Below are 12664 nucleotides of genomic sequence, written 5' to 3'. Positions count from 1 at the left end.
TTTTTGTAAATCTTTTCTTTTTCTTTACAGCCGAATTTTAAAGATTATCCTGTATATTTACTGAAGTTTAAGCAATGTCTTTCTAAAGCTCTGCACCTCATGAAGACATACACTGTGAACACTCTACAGAACCTCACAAATCAGTTATTAAAAAGGGTGAGTTAACTGGTGAGGTTTTTGATTCAGTCTGAGAGTAGTACTTAGTAAATCCAAAACATTGTTTACTGTTTGTTAAATAAGAATATGCATGGAAGTTTTTTTTTTTTTTTAATATATATTTTTACTGATTTAAAAGAGGAAGGGAGAGGGAAAGAGAGATAGAAACATCACTGATGATTGATCCGCTGCCTCCTGCACGCCCATTACTGTGAATTGACCCAGCAACCTGGGCATGTGTTCTTGACCGGAATCGAACTTGGGACCCTTCAGTCCACAGGCCTACACTCTACTTCTACCTACTGAGTCAACCGGCTAGAGCAGCATTGCAGTTTTATTTATAATAGGAAAAGTGGTTGTATTGTATCTGTCCAGCAGTCTTATTTTCAAAGAATATATAACAGTGTGGGAACTATTCAGTACTAATGATAAATAATAAAGGTTCAAACTATTTGTCACTAAAAACATTTTCTTATCTTTTCATGAAAATATTGGAAGGAAATATACCAAAATACAAAAGTGGTTCTGTCTGAGTGGTGGGATTACATATGATGGATAATTTGAAATTTTTTTCTTTATATGTGGTAGATAATTAAATTTTCTCTGTTTAGCAAATGTATTTTTTTTGAGTACCTCCAAAAGGTTTTGCATTGTTCCAGGAATTATACAGTAGTGAAAAAGGAGCTAACAAGGTCTCTGCACTCATGGAACTTATTTCAGGAGATATAATCAATAAAGAAGGAAAAACAAATTAATCATTTGCAGATTGTAGTAGATGCTAGGTGGGAAATTAGCAGAGTGTTTAGTTAGAAAATAAGAGTGGAGCTAGCTAGGATGGTCATTTGTTTGCTAAGAAAAGAAAACCTGAAAGATTATGCATTTTATTTTATTTTCTAAAGAACATTGAATATCTCTGACCTTTGAGTTCAAAGCCACTGATTTTTGGGTTTCATTTTTACTCTTCATATTGATCTTAGCTAACGTAACAGCCAGACTATATAATTTTTCTATTTTGTAATTTATTTTTTTAAATTTAAATTAAAAAATTTTAAATCTTTATTGTTGAAAGTATTACATATGTCTCCCTTTTCCCCCATTGACCTCTGCCAGCCCACCCTGCCCCCTCCCCAGGCCTTCACCACCCTATTGTCCGTGTTCCTGGGTTATGCATATATGCATACAAGTTCATTGGTTGATCTCTTCCCACCCATGCCCACCCTCCCCTGCCTTCTCTCTGAGGTTTGACAGTCTGTTCATGCTTCTATGTCTTTGGATCTATTTTTGTTTATCAGTTTATGTTGTCCTATTTTGTAAAATTTTTAAATAAGTTTTGTAAACTAATACCTAATAAGTACTACTACCTGCTATGTATAGTGCTTTACTATTGAGCTGCATAGCGACTTTATGAGTATAGGTTATCACCATTTAATGGATGCTCTGAATCTCAGAGAGGGTAAGTAATTTGGCTAATGTCCTACCCTCAGTAAATGACTGAGTATGAAGCTGAATTCAGGTCTCTTTACTGCCAAAAATTCATGTAACATGGGGTAAGTTTTAGTTATAAAAGAGAGATGATGGTTCCTCATAATTATTTCTCATTTGTAGTAATAATAATATTAATCTCTCTCTGAGATTTTTCTCTCTAATCTTTTGGTTGGTGTATAGGCCAAGAAGTAGCTATTTGAAATGATGTGCATCACATTTTCTGAATACTTGTTTGCTAATTATCTTCCTTCCCTATCCTCCCCCATGTTTCTTTAGGATCCTTCATCTGTACCTAATGCAGACAATGCTTTCACACTATTTTATGTGAAATTTCGAACTGCTGCTCCCAAAGTCAGAGTAAGTCTGTTGTTATAAATAGAATAGTGATATGAAATTTATTTAGCCAGCCCTTTTGAAGTACTACTGTATGTTAGGCCCTTTGCTTATACCAGGAAAATGAACATAAATGAAAGAAAGGTAGGCATTGTCCTTCCACATTACATTGCATTATCTTAGAGTGCCTTCAGAACACGGAGCAGGAAACACCTCCTAAGATGCTTAGGGAATGTTTCTAGATGAAGGAGATATTTGAGCTTAAACTACTCAGATTTATAGTGGATTGGAGGGGATTACTTATAGAAAATACAAATGGTTAATAAATATGAGCTCGTGTTTAGCTTCAGTGGAGAATACATTCAATTTAAGGTTAGGTGGCATTTTTTTTTTTTGTCTGTTAGAAACTGGGAGGTTAAGGTATAATAGTGGTTTTGAGGATTTAATGAGATAGGCAATACTGCTAATAGGGATGTAAAGCAATTTCTCAAAAATATTTTGGGCCTATAAAAATATTTATCTCTTATGACCCAGTGTTGGGGGTTCCCCCTTGGATAGTAGGTAACTATTACTATATCAGCTTTATGTGGTAGAAAGTGGAATCTCAGAGAAGTGAACTAGCTCTCCTGGGCTCAAAACAGCTACTGGGAAGGTGGCACTCAGACCCTTCAGTTTTTCTCTAGACCCAGAGCTCTTAACCACTGGCCAAGATGTCTAACAGTAGAAGAATGGTTGCTTTATGGTACATCTACCCTAGGGAATATTATGTAGTCATTAAACAAATGTTTTTTGTTTTTCATTAAAAATATATTTTTACTGATTTCAGAGAGGAAGGGAGAGGGAGGGAGAGAGAGAAATAACAGTGATGAGAGAGATTCATTGATCAGCTGCCTCCTGCACACCCCATAACTTGGGGATCGAACCCGTAACCTGGGGATTGAGCCCGTAACCCGGATAAATGCCCTTGACTGAAATTGAACCCGGGACCCTTCAGTCCGCAGGCTGACGCTCTATCCACTGAGCCAAACTGGCTAGGACTAAACAAATGTTTATTTATTAAAAAATTTTTTTTCCATATATTTCTTAATTGATTTCAGAGAGGAAGGGAGAAGGAGAGAGAGATAGAAACATCAATGATGAGAGAGAATCATTGATGGGCCGCCTCCTGCACAACCCCACACTGGGGATTGAGCCCTGCAACCCAGGCATGTGCCCTTGGCCAGAATCGAACCTGGGACCCTTTAGTCCGCAAGCCGATGCTCTATCTACTGAGCCAAGCTGGCTAGGGCTAAACAAATGTTTTAAATAATATTTATAATGATGATTCACTGAGTGTTTCCTAGATACCCAGGCATTATGCTAAGGTTTTCTATGTACATTTTCATCTGATAATGAAAATTATTTAATAATAGGAAAATGTTTTTTGAAATACAGTTAATTTTTTAAAAGCAGATTATAAAGCTGGATATTTAGTATAATTATAGTTTTGTTTAAAAAAAGAAAAATATAGTCCTGGCCATTGTGGGTCAGTGGTTGGAGTGTCAACCAAAGGGTCCCCGGTTTGATTCCTTGTCAAAGGCATGTACCTGGGTTGTAGGTTTGATCCCGTGCGAGAGGCAACCAACTGATGTTTCTCTCCCCCGCCCCCTTTCCCTGCTTTCTCCCTTCTACTCTCTCTAAAAATCAGTGGAAAAATATCCTCAGTGAGGATTTAAAAAAAGAAAAATATAGTTAACTATAGTGTGTATATACAAAAAAACCGGAAAGATTATTCTAAAATATTAACTAATTATTTTGTGGTATTACAGGTGATATTTATGTTTCAACTTTTTTGAATTTACAGATTTTCTAATAGCATGTGTTATAATCAGAAAGTAGTTAATAGTCCATAGCTAAAACAGATAGATTTTTAATGTGTTTTTCTTTATTCTGCAGACTCTTATTGAACAAATAGAACAGCGATCTGAAAAAATACCTGAGTGAGTACCTAGATGTTCTTCAGTTTCCAAATTACCTTCCTCTTGAAGTACTATTTCCCCCAGTCTGTTACGTAATTTTCTGAGCAATTACCTTGCATACTACACAAGCTTCTTCTTGTAGCACATCCCTTATTGTGGGGAGCGGTTGGAGACCTGATATAGTGAATGTTCAAGGTGCACTCTCTCTGTTTGTTTATTTATTTACTTATTTTTATTGAGGAATAATGATACACAACTTACTAGTTTTAGGTATACAACATAATGATTCAATATGTCATTACTGTAAGTCTAGATAACATCCATTACCATGCATAGTTATAAAATTAATTTTTTAAATAATAAATCTTTATTGTTCAGATTATTACAATTGTACCTCTTTTTCCCCCCATAGCTCCCCTCCACCAGGTTCCTACCCCACCCTCTGCCCTTACCCCCCCCCCTCGCTGTCCTCCTCCATAGTTGTACGCTTTTTGTTCAGTCTTTTTCCGTACCCCGCAATCCCCTTTTCCCCCGAGAATTGTCAGTCCACTCCCTTTCTATGCCCCTGATTCTATTATATTCACCAGTTAATACTGTTCATCAGATTTTTTATTCCCTTGATTTTTAGATTCACTTGTTGATAGTTACGTATTAGTTGTTCATAGTTTTTATCTTTTTCTTCTTCTTCCTCTTCTTAAAGAATACCTTTCAGCATTTCATATAATTCTGGTTTGGTGGTAATGAATTCCTTTAGCTTTTTCTTATCTGTGAAGCTCTTTATCTGACCTTCAATTCTGAATGATAGCTTTGCTGGGTAGAGTAATCTTGGTTGTAGGTTCTTGCTATTCATCACTTTGAATATTTCTTGCCATTCCCGTCTGGCCTGCATAGTTTCTGTTGAGAAATCAGCTGATAATTGTATGGGTGCTCCCTTGTAGGTAACTAACTGTTTTTCTCTTGCTGCTTTTAACCTTTTGCACTCGGATGTCGAGTGTGACTCGACACAGTTAGCATTAGAATAAAGGAATTGAGAAAAAAGCAAGCGAGTGCAAAGGGTTAATATTCTCTCTTTGTCTTTTGCTCTTGGAATTTTAATTATGATGTGTCTTGGTGTGGTCCTCTTTGGAGTCCTTTTGTTTGGGGTTCTGTGTGCTTCCTGGACTTGTAGGTCTATTTCTTTCACCAGGTGAGGGAAGTTTTCTGTCACTATTTCTTCAAATAGGTTTTCAGTATCTTGCTCTCTCTCTTCTTCTGGGATCCCCATAATTCGGATGCTGGTACGCTTAAAGTTGTCCCAGAGGCTCCTTACACTATCTTCAACTTTTTGGATTCTTTTTGCTTTTTGCTTTTCCAGAAGAGTGTTTTTTGCTTCTTGGTATTCCAAACCTTTGACTTGATTCTTGCGATCCTCTAGTCTGCTTTTAGGTCTCTGGATAATATTTTTTATTTCAGTCAGTGTATGCTTAATTTCTAGTTGATCCCTTTTAATATCCTCGAGGTTCTCATTTAACTTATCGACCTTTTCTAGGAAATTCTTGAAAAACCTTATAACTGTGGTTTTGAACTCTATGTCCAGTGTTTTGGTTTCCTCCATTTCTTTCAATTGTGGCCTGCCTCTTTGTCTCCGCATTTTGGCTGCTTCCCTGAGTTGATGGAGTTGCTTTGTGTGTTAGGTGTCCTAGCAGGGCCCAGTAGTTCAGCCTCCCCAGTTATCTGTGGTGGACCCTCTTGTTGCACCCCTTTGTGGGCTGTATGTGCAGTCTTGTTGTAGTTAAGCTGTGCTTGTTGTTGATATCACTGGGGGGAGTTGCTTTCCAAGCCAGTTGGCTGTGAGGATCAGCAGTGTCTCTGCTGGGGGAGCTTCTGTGCTCAGCTTGGATGGGGCGGAGTCTCAGAGCGGTGCAGACAAGCTTTGGTTTCCCGTCAGCCACGCCCTAAGAGAGCCAGTTTCTCCGTGTCCAGAAACAATGTCTGCACACCTCTGAGCGAAGGCTGTTCTTGAGTTTCGCCCGCTGCCAGACAGACCAGCCTCTCCCTGACTGGAGCTGGATATCAGTGCAGTCGGGAGGTTTTGTTTTTCTCCCGAATGAGAAATCTAGCCACTGGGACGGCTGTGCTCAGCTTGGATGGGGTGGAGTCTCAGGGTGGCGCAGACAAACTTTGGTTTCCCATCAGCCCTGCCCTAAAAGGGCTTGTTTCTCCGTGTCCCGAAACAATGGCTACGCACCTCTGAGAGAAGGCTGCTCTCGAGCCTCGCCCACTGCCAGACAGACCAGTTTCTCCCCGACCACAGCTGGATATCAGTGCAGTCGGGAGGTTTTGTTTTCCTCCCTAACGAGAAAGTTAGCCACGCGTCTGCTGTCCTCCCTCTCCGCGCGCCGCGAGCAAGCCTGCTGCGTATTCAGCCGCCCGCCCTTTCCGCGCTCACGGATCTCCGCACCTCCACAGCTCCTGAGGCTCAGCGTTCCCCTCTCTTTTTTTCCAGTTGTAGGCTTTCCACTCAGCCAGCTTTCTGGTGGTTCTGGATGGTGTCCGCTCTGTTTTCCAGTTGTAGTTTTAAAATTGTTGTGGTAGGCAACAATTAGGTGTTTACCTTATGCCGCCATCTTGGTTTCTTAATTTTTTTCTTGTGATGAAAACTTTTAAGATTTACTCTCAGCAACTTTTAAATATGCAGTGTAATAGCATTCTATCTAATAAAGAGGGAATATGCTAATTGACCCTCACGTCATCACAAAGATGACGACGCCCACAGCCAATAAGGAGGGAATATGCTAATTGACTGCCATGCCCTCAAAGATGGTGGTGCCCACAGCCAATAAGAAGGGAATATACTAATTGACTGCCCCGCCCTCAAAGATGGCCGCGCCCTCAGCCAGTAAGGAGGGAATATGCTAATTGAATGCCGCGCCCTCAAAGATGGCGACGCCCACAGCCATTAAGGAGGGAATATGCTAATTGACTGCCATGCCCTCAAAAATGGTGGTGCCCACAGCCAATAAGGAGGGAATATGCTAATTGCCACACCCTCAAAGATGGTGGCGCCCACAGCCAATAAGGAGGGAATATGCTAATTTACTGCCACACCCTCAAAGATGGTGGCGCCCACAGCCAATAAGGAGAGAATATGCTAATTGACTGCCATGCCCTCAAAGATGGTGGCACCCACAGCCAATAAGGAGGGAATATGCTAATTGACTGCCCCGCCCTCAAAGATGGTGGCCCCCACAGCCAATAAGGAGGGAATATGCTAATTGCCACACCCTCAAAGATGGTGGTGCCCACAGCCAATAAGGAGGGAATATGCTAATTGACTGCCATGCCCTCAAAGATGGCAGATCCCACGGCCAGAAGATGGCGGTGCCCAGTCCCCTCAGCCCCACCGGGGCGGCAGGCATGTGGCAAGGCCGGGCCTGCCCCCAGGCAGACCCGGCCACTCTGCGCGCCGGACTCTGGAGTCCCCCAGTCCTCTCAGCCCCCCAGCCACCCAGGGCCGACCCGAGGCGCAGGCAAGCCTCGGATGGCGACTGCCCAGCCGATGCCTGAGGTGGAGGCAAGCCTTGGATGGTGGCTGCCCAGCTGCCCAGGGCCGCCCGAGGCTCAGGTAACCAGAGCCGGCCGAGGCTTACGCTGCCGGCAGTGGCAGCAGCAGAGGTGTGATGGGGGCGTCGCCTTCCCCTGATCGCTGGGTCACCTCCCGCCCCTGAGGGCTCCCGGACTGTGAGAGGGGGCAGGCCAGGCTGAGGGACCCCCCACTCCAGTGCATGAATTTTCATGCACTGGGCCTCTAGTTAACTATAATTGCTATGCTGTACATTTCAGCAAGGCATCTCTTCTTTCCCATAGCAGGATTTTCTTTTCATTTGGGTAGATGTAAGATGTCTACTCTTGGAAGATAAATCTTTCATTAAAAAATAAAGGTTTAAACTCCAAGATTAGATAATTTAATTTACAAAATGAATACACATTCATATTTGGTTTAAAAAACAAAAATATAAAGGTCATGACACCATAGTTTATTATGTGTATCTTTTTATTTGTTTGTTTATTTTTAATTAAAAAAATTTTTTATTGATTTTTTACAGAGAGGAAGGGAGAGGGATAGAATGTTAGAAACATCAATGAGAAAGAAACATCAATCAGCTGCCTCCTGCACACCCCCTACTGGGGATGTGCCTGCAACCAAGGTACATGCCCTTGACTGGAATCGAACCAGGGACCCTTCAGTCCACAGGCCGACGCTCTATCCACTGAGCCAAACCAGTTAGGGCTATGTGTGTCTTTTTATATATATATATATATTTATATATATATATACATAAATATTTCTAGTATTTAATGTGGGCAAATGAGAGGTGACCTTATAGCATTAAAGGTTTGGCAACCTAATCTGGGACTTAAGATCAGATTTAATTTATGTATCTGAAATCAAAAGTTTATACCCATCTCATTTGTTTTTCATCAGATACCAACAAGTGCTAAATGACATCCATCAGTGTTACCTTGATCAGCGGGAGCTCCTTTTGGGGCCTAGTATTACTTGTACTGTAACAGAGTTAACCAGCCAGAATAACAGAGATCATTGTGCCTTGGTAAGTTTCTGCTTGTTTTGTTTTAACCCTTCCTCTGAAATATTTTGATACCCTAGAAGCTATATTTAGCTAAATAAGTTTTGCTTTCCATATATACAAACTTAGAGAGTTTTTCTTTCAGTTATGACAAATCTAGTTTAGTAATTAGCATTCAACTTGGCAAAATATTCTCATTTTGATCTACTTTTTGATGTATGAAATTTCACAAACAAGTATTGTTCCTTGAAAGATGAAGTTTCAAGTTTGTGGATTTATCTTAGCTTTTGCTGCACAAGTGCTTTCTTGTTTAGTGTGATTTCAGTTTACACTATTAAAAAAGTACATAAAGATTCTTTTTAAGTACCCCCTATTCAACTAGAAAAGTAATTTATTTTCATTGTCAAAAGTTTAGAAAATGCATAAAGAAGAAAATAAAAATCACCCATATTCACATTATGCAGTCAGCTATTGAAAACCAATACTTTTCTGTGCTTAAATATGTTGTTTTATGCATATATGTGCATAATCTCTTTATCAATAAAATACTTGCTTTGTTTCATGAACACTAGAATTGTTGTGTATCTTTAACTGTAGGTGGTGTGTATTTGTTTCCTGCAGATTCGCAGTGGCTGTGCCTTTATGGTCCATGTGTGCCAGGATGAGCACCAACTTTACAATGAATTTTTCACAAAACCAACATCAAAATTAGAGTAGGTAGTACACAGAGTGTAACTTGTGTTTTTAAGATTTAATTTGCTAATGATCATAATGGCTTATTATTATATGGGAGTATTCTTAAATTACTTTTAAGTTTTAACTTTTATGGGTGTGTGAACAGAATACTGTCGAGTGGGACAGTGTTTATTTATTTTAAGATGAATGTGTAATTTAAAGGCCAACGTGCTTTCATATTGTTATAATTATGGAGATAGTATGGTATGATAGTAAGAATTCTATATAGAGAACTAAGTCTTGGGATCCCTTTATCTCCACCAAGTAAATAAATCCTTCTAGTTAAAATATTCTGTGTTTCTAACTAATGAAAGACACTTAAAAATACAGACACTATTTAATATCCTTTTTAAAAAATTTTCCCAAAGTGTCTTTCCAATCCACTACTATTAACTTTTGGTTTCTTCTTATTGGCAGCTTGGACTGCTATAAAGAGTCCAAGACTGTGATTCTTGTAATGGTGAAGAGACAAGTGTATCATACTATTTTGATTGGGTTGACCACTTTTGATGAAACACTGCATATAGAAGAATACTATTGACAGTATGAATAATGTAGACAACATAGTTTTTTCTTTTCAAATGTTTTTGTCAAAATACTTGTATGTACAGAGTACTTTGCGTTTTGTTTATCTGAATCTGCAAGTATTCAAGAATTCTGAACGTATCTTTCCTGGGGAAAATGTTACCATTTGATTCACAGTGATGTAGAATATAAAAGGATAATTAAGTCTACTGATTACTTTTTATTGTTTTTGAAGGGACATATACAAAGTTATTACTGAAATAAGTAAAAGTTGTAATAAATTGACATTTGGCTGGAGGCAGCTAATTTGAATTGATTGCTCATTGTTTATTGATTCTTGGCTTTTAAAATATCACTTTACAGAATTACTTTCAGCCTTTCATCTTCATTATATAATGTTCCCCATACTATTTCCTAGTAGATTTTTTACTGTGTTTATTGGCTGGAAATAATAAAAAATGTCTTTTAAACTGGAAAGATTGCTACTAAACCATGTTTTATTTCTTTATTTTAGTGAACTTTTGGAGAAACTGTGTGTGTCATTGTATGATGTCTTCAGGCCATTGATCATTCATGTTATTCACTTAGAGACGCTTTCAGAACTTTGTGGGATTCTTAAAAATGAGGTGCTGGAAGATCATGTACAGAACAATGGTAAATGATAAGTACAAGTGATAATTTCAAAGGCCTTTTATATCTGTGGCTCAGTGAATTTGAAAAAGATTAATTCTTTCTCCCTCTACCTTCCCACCTATATAAATTTAACATTTTGAAGCCTGGACTGATGCCATGTCTCTTTCTGAATTAAGATGTACCTTATTCTGTGACTAAATGTACAAATTGAATGGGGAGAGCATTTTAAATCTGAATAAAATTAGTAATAAAATAATTATAGTTACTTTTCTTTCTGGCATCTGAAATCCAGAGAGAACGGACCATCAGTTTTGGTTTAGGCATTTCTAGTACACAGTTACCAGAATACATAAAGTAATTGACTATATTGTATACTGTCCTCCCTTCTCCCTCCCCCCCCCCCCCCATTGAGAGAGAGAGAGAGAGAGAGAGAGAGAGAGAGAGAGAGAAGAGAGAGAGAAGAGAGAGAGAGACATTGAGAGAGACATTGATTGGCTGCCTCTTGCACTAGTAGATTTTTTACTATGTTTATTGGCTGGAAATAATAAAAAATGTCTTTTGACAGGGCCAGGGCCAAGGATCAAACCTGCAACCCAGGAACCTGCCCCGCCCCTGACCAGGAATCTTTAAACCCTCGACCTTTCGGTGCGAGGGCTGATGCTCTAACCACTGTGCAGCACCAGTCAGGGCTATATTGTACACTCTTGATTAAAAAACAGGAATTATTTCAGCATACATACATAATAATGATTCATCTTTTTTGAAATTACAAATAAAGAAAAGCTATTCTCTAAAACAGATTTGTTTTATATATGTGGTACACTCCTCAATATTTGATTTGTCAAATGATTTTCCTAATGATACATAGGTCCCTTTAAAAAAATAGCCTTCAAGTAATCATTTTACTGGCAGAAATTATTTGACTTTCCTTAGGAGATACTATAGGTTTGTTACTCTTCCAAAGTTTCTTATTCTACTGCATTTACTTTATTCAAATACATACATGTTCTCATTTTTTTTAATGTTTTTATGAGTTTATTTGAACCAAACTGATAACATATGCTGGCGAGCAAGATCAAATACTCCAGAGAATAACAGTTTTGCAGTTTCTTTTATGCATTTGAAATTAAGGAGGGCATGTTCTTACGTTTTAATGCTTCTGAATTAAAGATGATTTTAAAAATTAATGTGAATATTTATGTGATTGTGTAGTGTCTTCAACTCCCCAGCTGTTGGGAAGCTGTTACTGAATTACTGGTGTGTTTTAACATTGATGGCATCTTAGAAATGAAGAAATTCTATATAAAATCATATCTCATTTTATTTTTAATCATTTTTTGTGAAAATATTAACAAGTCATTTAATATCTGTGGGACTCAATTTATTTATAAAATGGGGATAATAACCCAATTAATAAGCTGGCTTAGCTATCTCTCAGGATTGGTCTGAAGCTATATGAGATATCTTAAAAAGTACAAAACACTTTAAAAGTCAAATTTTATTATTCATGCATATTAATAATAGAAATAATTCCACAGAGTCCCAGGAAGATGATGCAAGGGCAAAGTTATTTCCCAGTTGTAAATTTGAGGAAATTGAAAGACATTTATTAAATTTTTTAAGGTCATTGAGTCACACTGAAATAGAATAGATATGTACAACCTCAGGCCATGAAGCAAAAGTGGTTCATACTGTTACTAGACAATTTAGTAATATATTTGCTTTTAAAGAAAGTATTTTTCTAAATCTGAAAGAATGGGTGATTGTACTTTTTTTAAAATCAGCTGAACAACTAGGGGCATTTGCAGCTGGAGTAAAGCAGATGTTGGAAGATGTACAAGAGCGGCTCGTCTACAGAACCCACATCTACATTCAGACAGACATCATTGGCTACAAGCCGGCTCCTGGAGATCTGGCATATCCTGATAAGTTAGTAATGATGGAGGTGGGTTCTCCTTACTGATCTCATCCCTACCCCTTCACTATTTTCAGGATTTTTCTTTTTAATTCTCACTTAAAATGTAAAATAAAGATAAACCTGCCACAAAATCATAGGAAATAAAATGTGAAAAAATTGAACAAATAATTTGTTAGGTTATTTCTCTTTCAAGTTGTATTTGATAAACATTCTATTCACTTCTTTCCCCATTTCCAGGAAATATGCATTCTCAAATTTTAATTTGAATTAGTGCTTCCTGTGATTTTTCTTTTTTCTTTATAAGTGTGTTGATAACATAGGAGCCACCACAGTTAATGGTTATGTAGTAACCC

General features: G+C 38.2%; 1 protein-coding gene across 1 annotated transcript in view; it reads left to right on the top strand.

The window, feature by feature from the left end:
* COG3 (component of oligomeric golgi complex 3) overlaps nt 1-12664 on the top strand; it is an 83883-nt gene that overhangs the window by 31875 nt on the left and 39344 nt on the right. The window contains exons 7-13 of the mRNA XM_008145562.3: nt 31-156; nt 1918-1998; nt 3910-3953; nt 8398-8524; nt 9122-9213; nt 10275-10414; nt 12178-12338. Coding sequence (XP_008143784.1) covers nt 31-156; nt 1918-1998; nt 3910-3953; nt 8398-8524; nt 9122-9213; nt 10275-10414; nt 12178-12338 — 771 coding nt within the window. The remainder of the gene's footprint in view (nt 1-30; nt 157-1917; nt 1999-3909; nt 3954-8397; nt 8525-9121; nt 9214-10274; nt 10415-12177; nt 12339-12664) is intronic.

This window comes from Eptesicus fuscus, chromosome 8, assembly GCF_027574615.1.
Source record: "Eptesicus fuscus isolate TK198812 chromosome 8, DD_ASM_mEF_20220401, whole genome shotgun sequence".
Classification (NCBI taxonomy): Eukaryota; Metazoa; Chordata; class Mammalia; order Chiroptera; family Vespertilionidae; genus Eptesicus; species Eptesicus fuscus.
The sequence above is the reverse complement of the archived record's forward strand: the minus strand, read 5'-3'. Positions and strand labels throughout refer to the sequence as shown.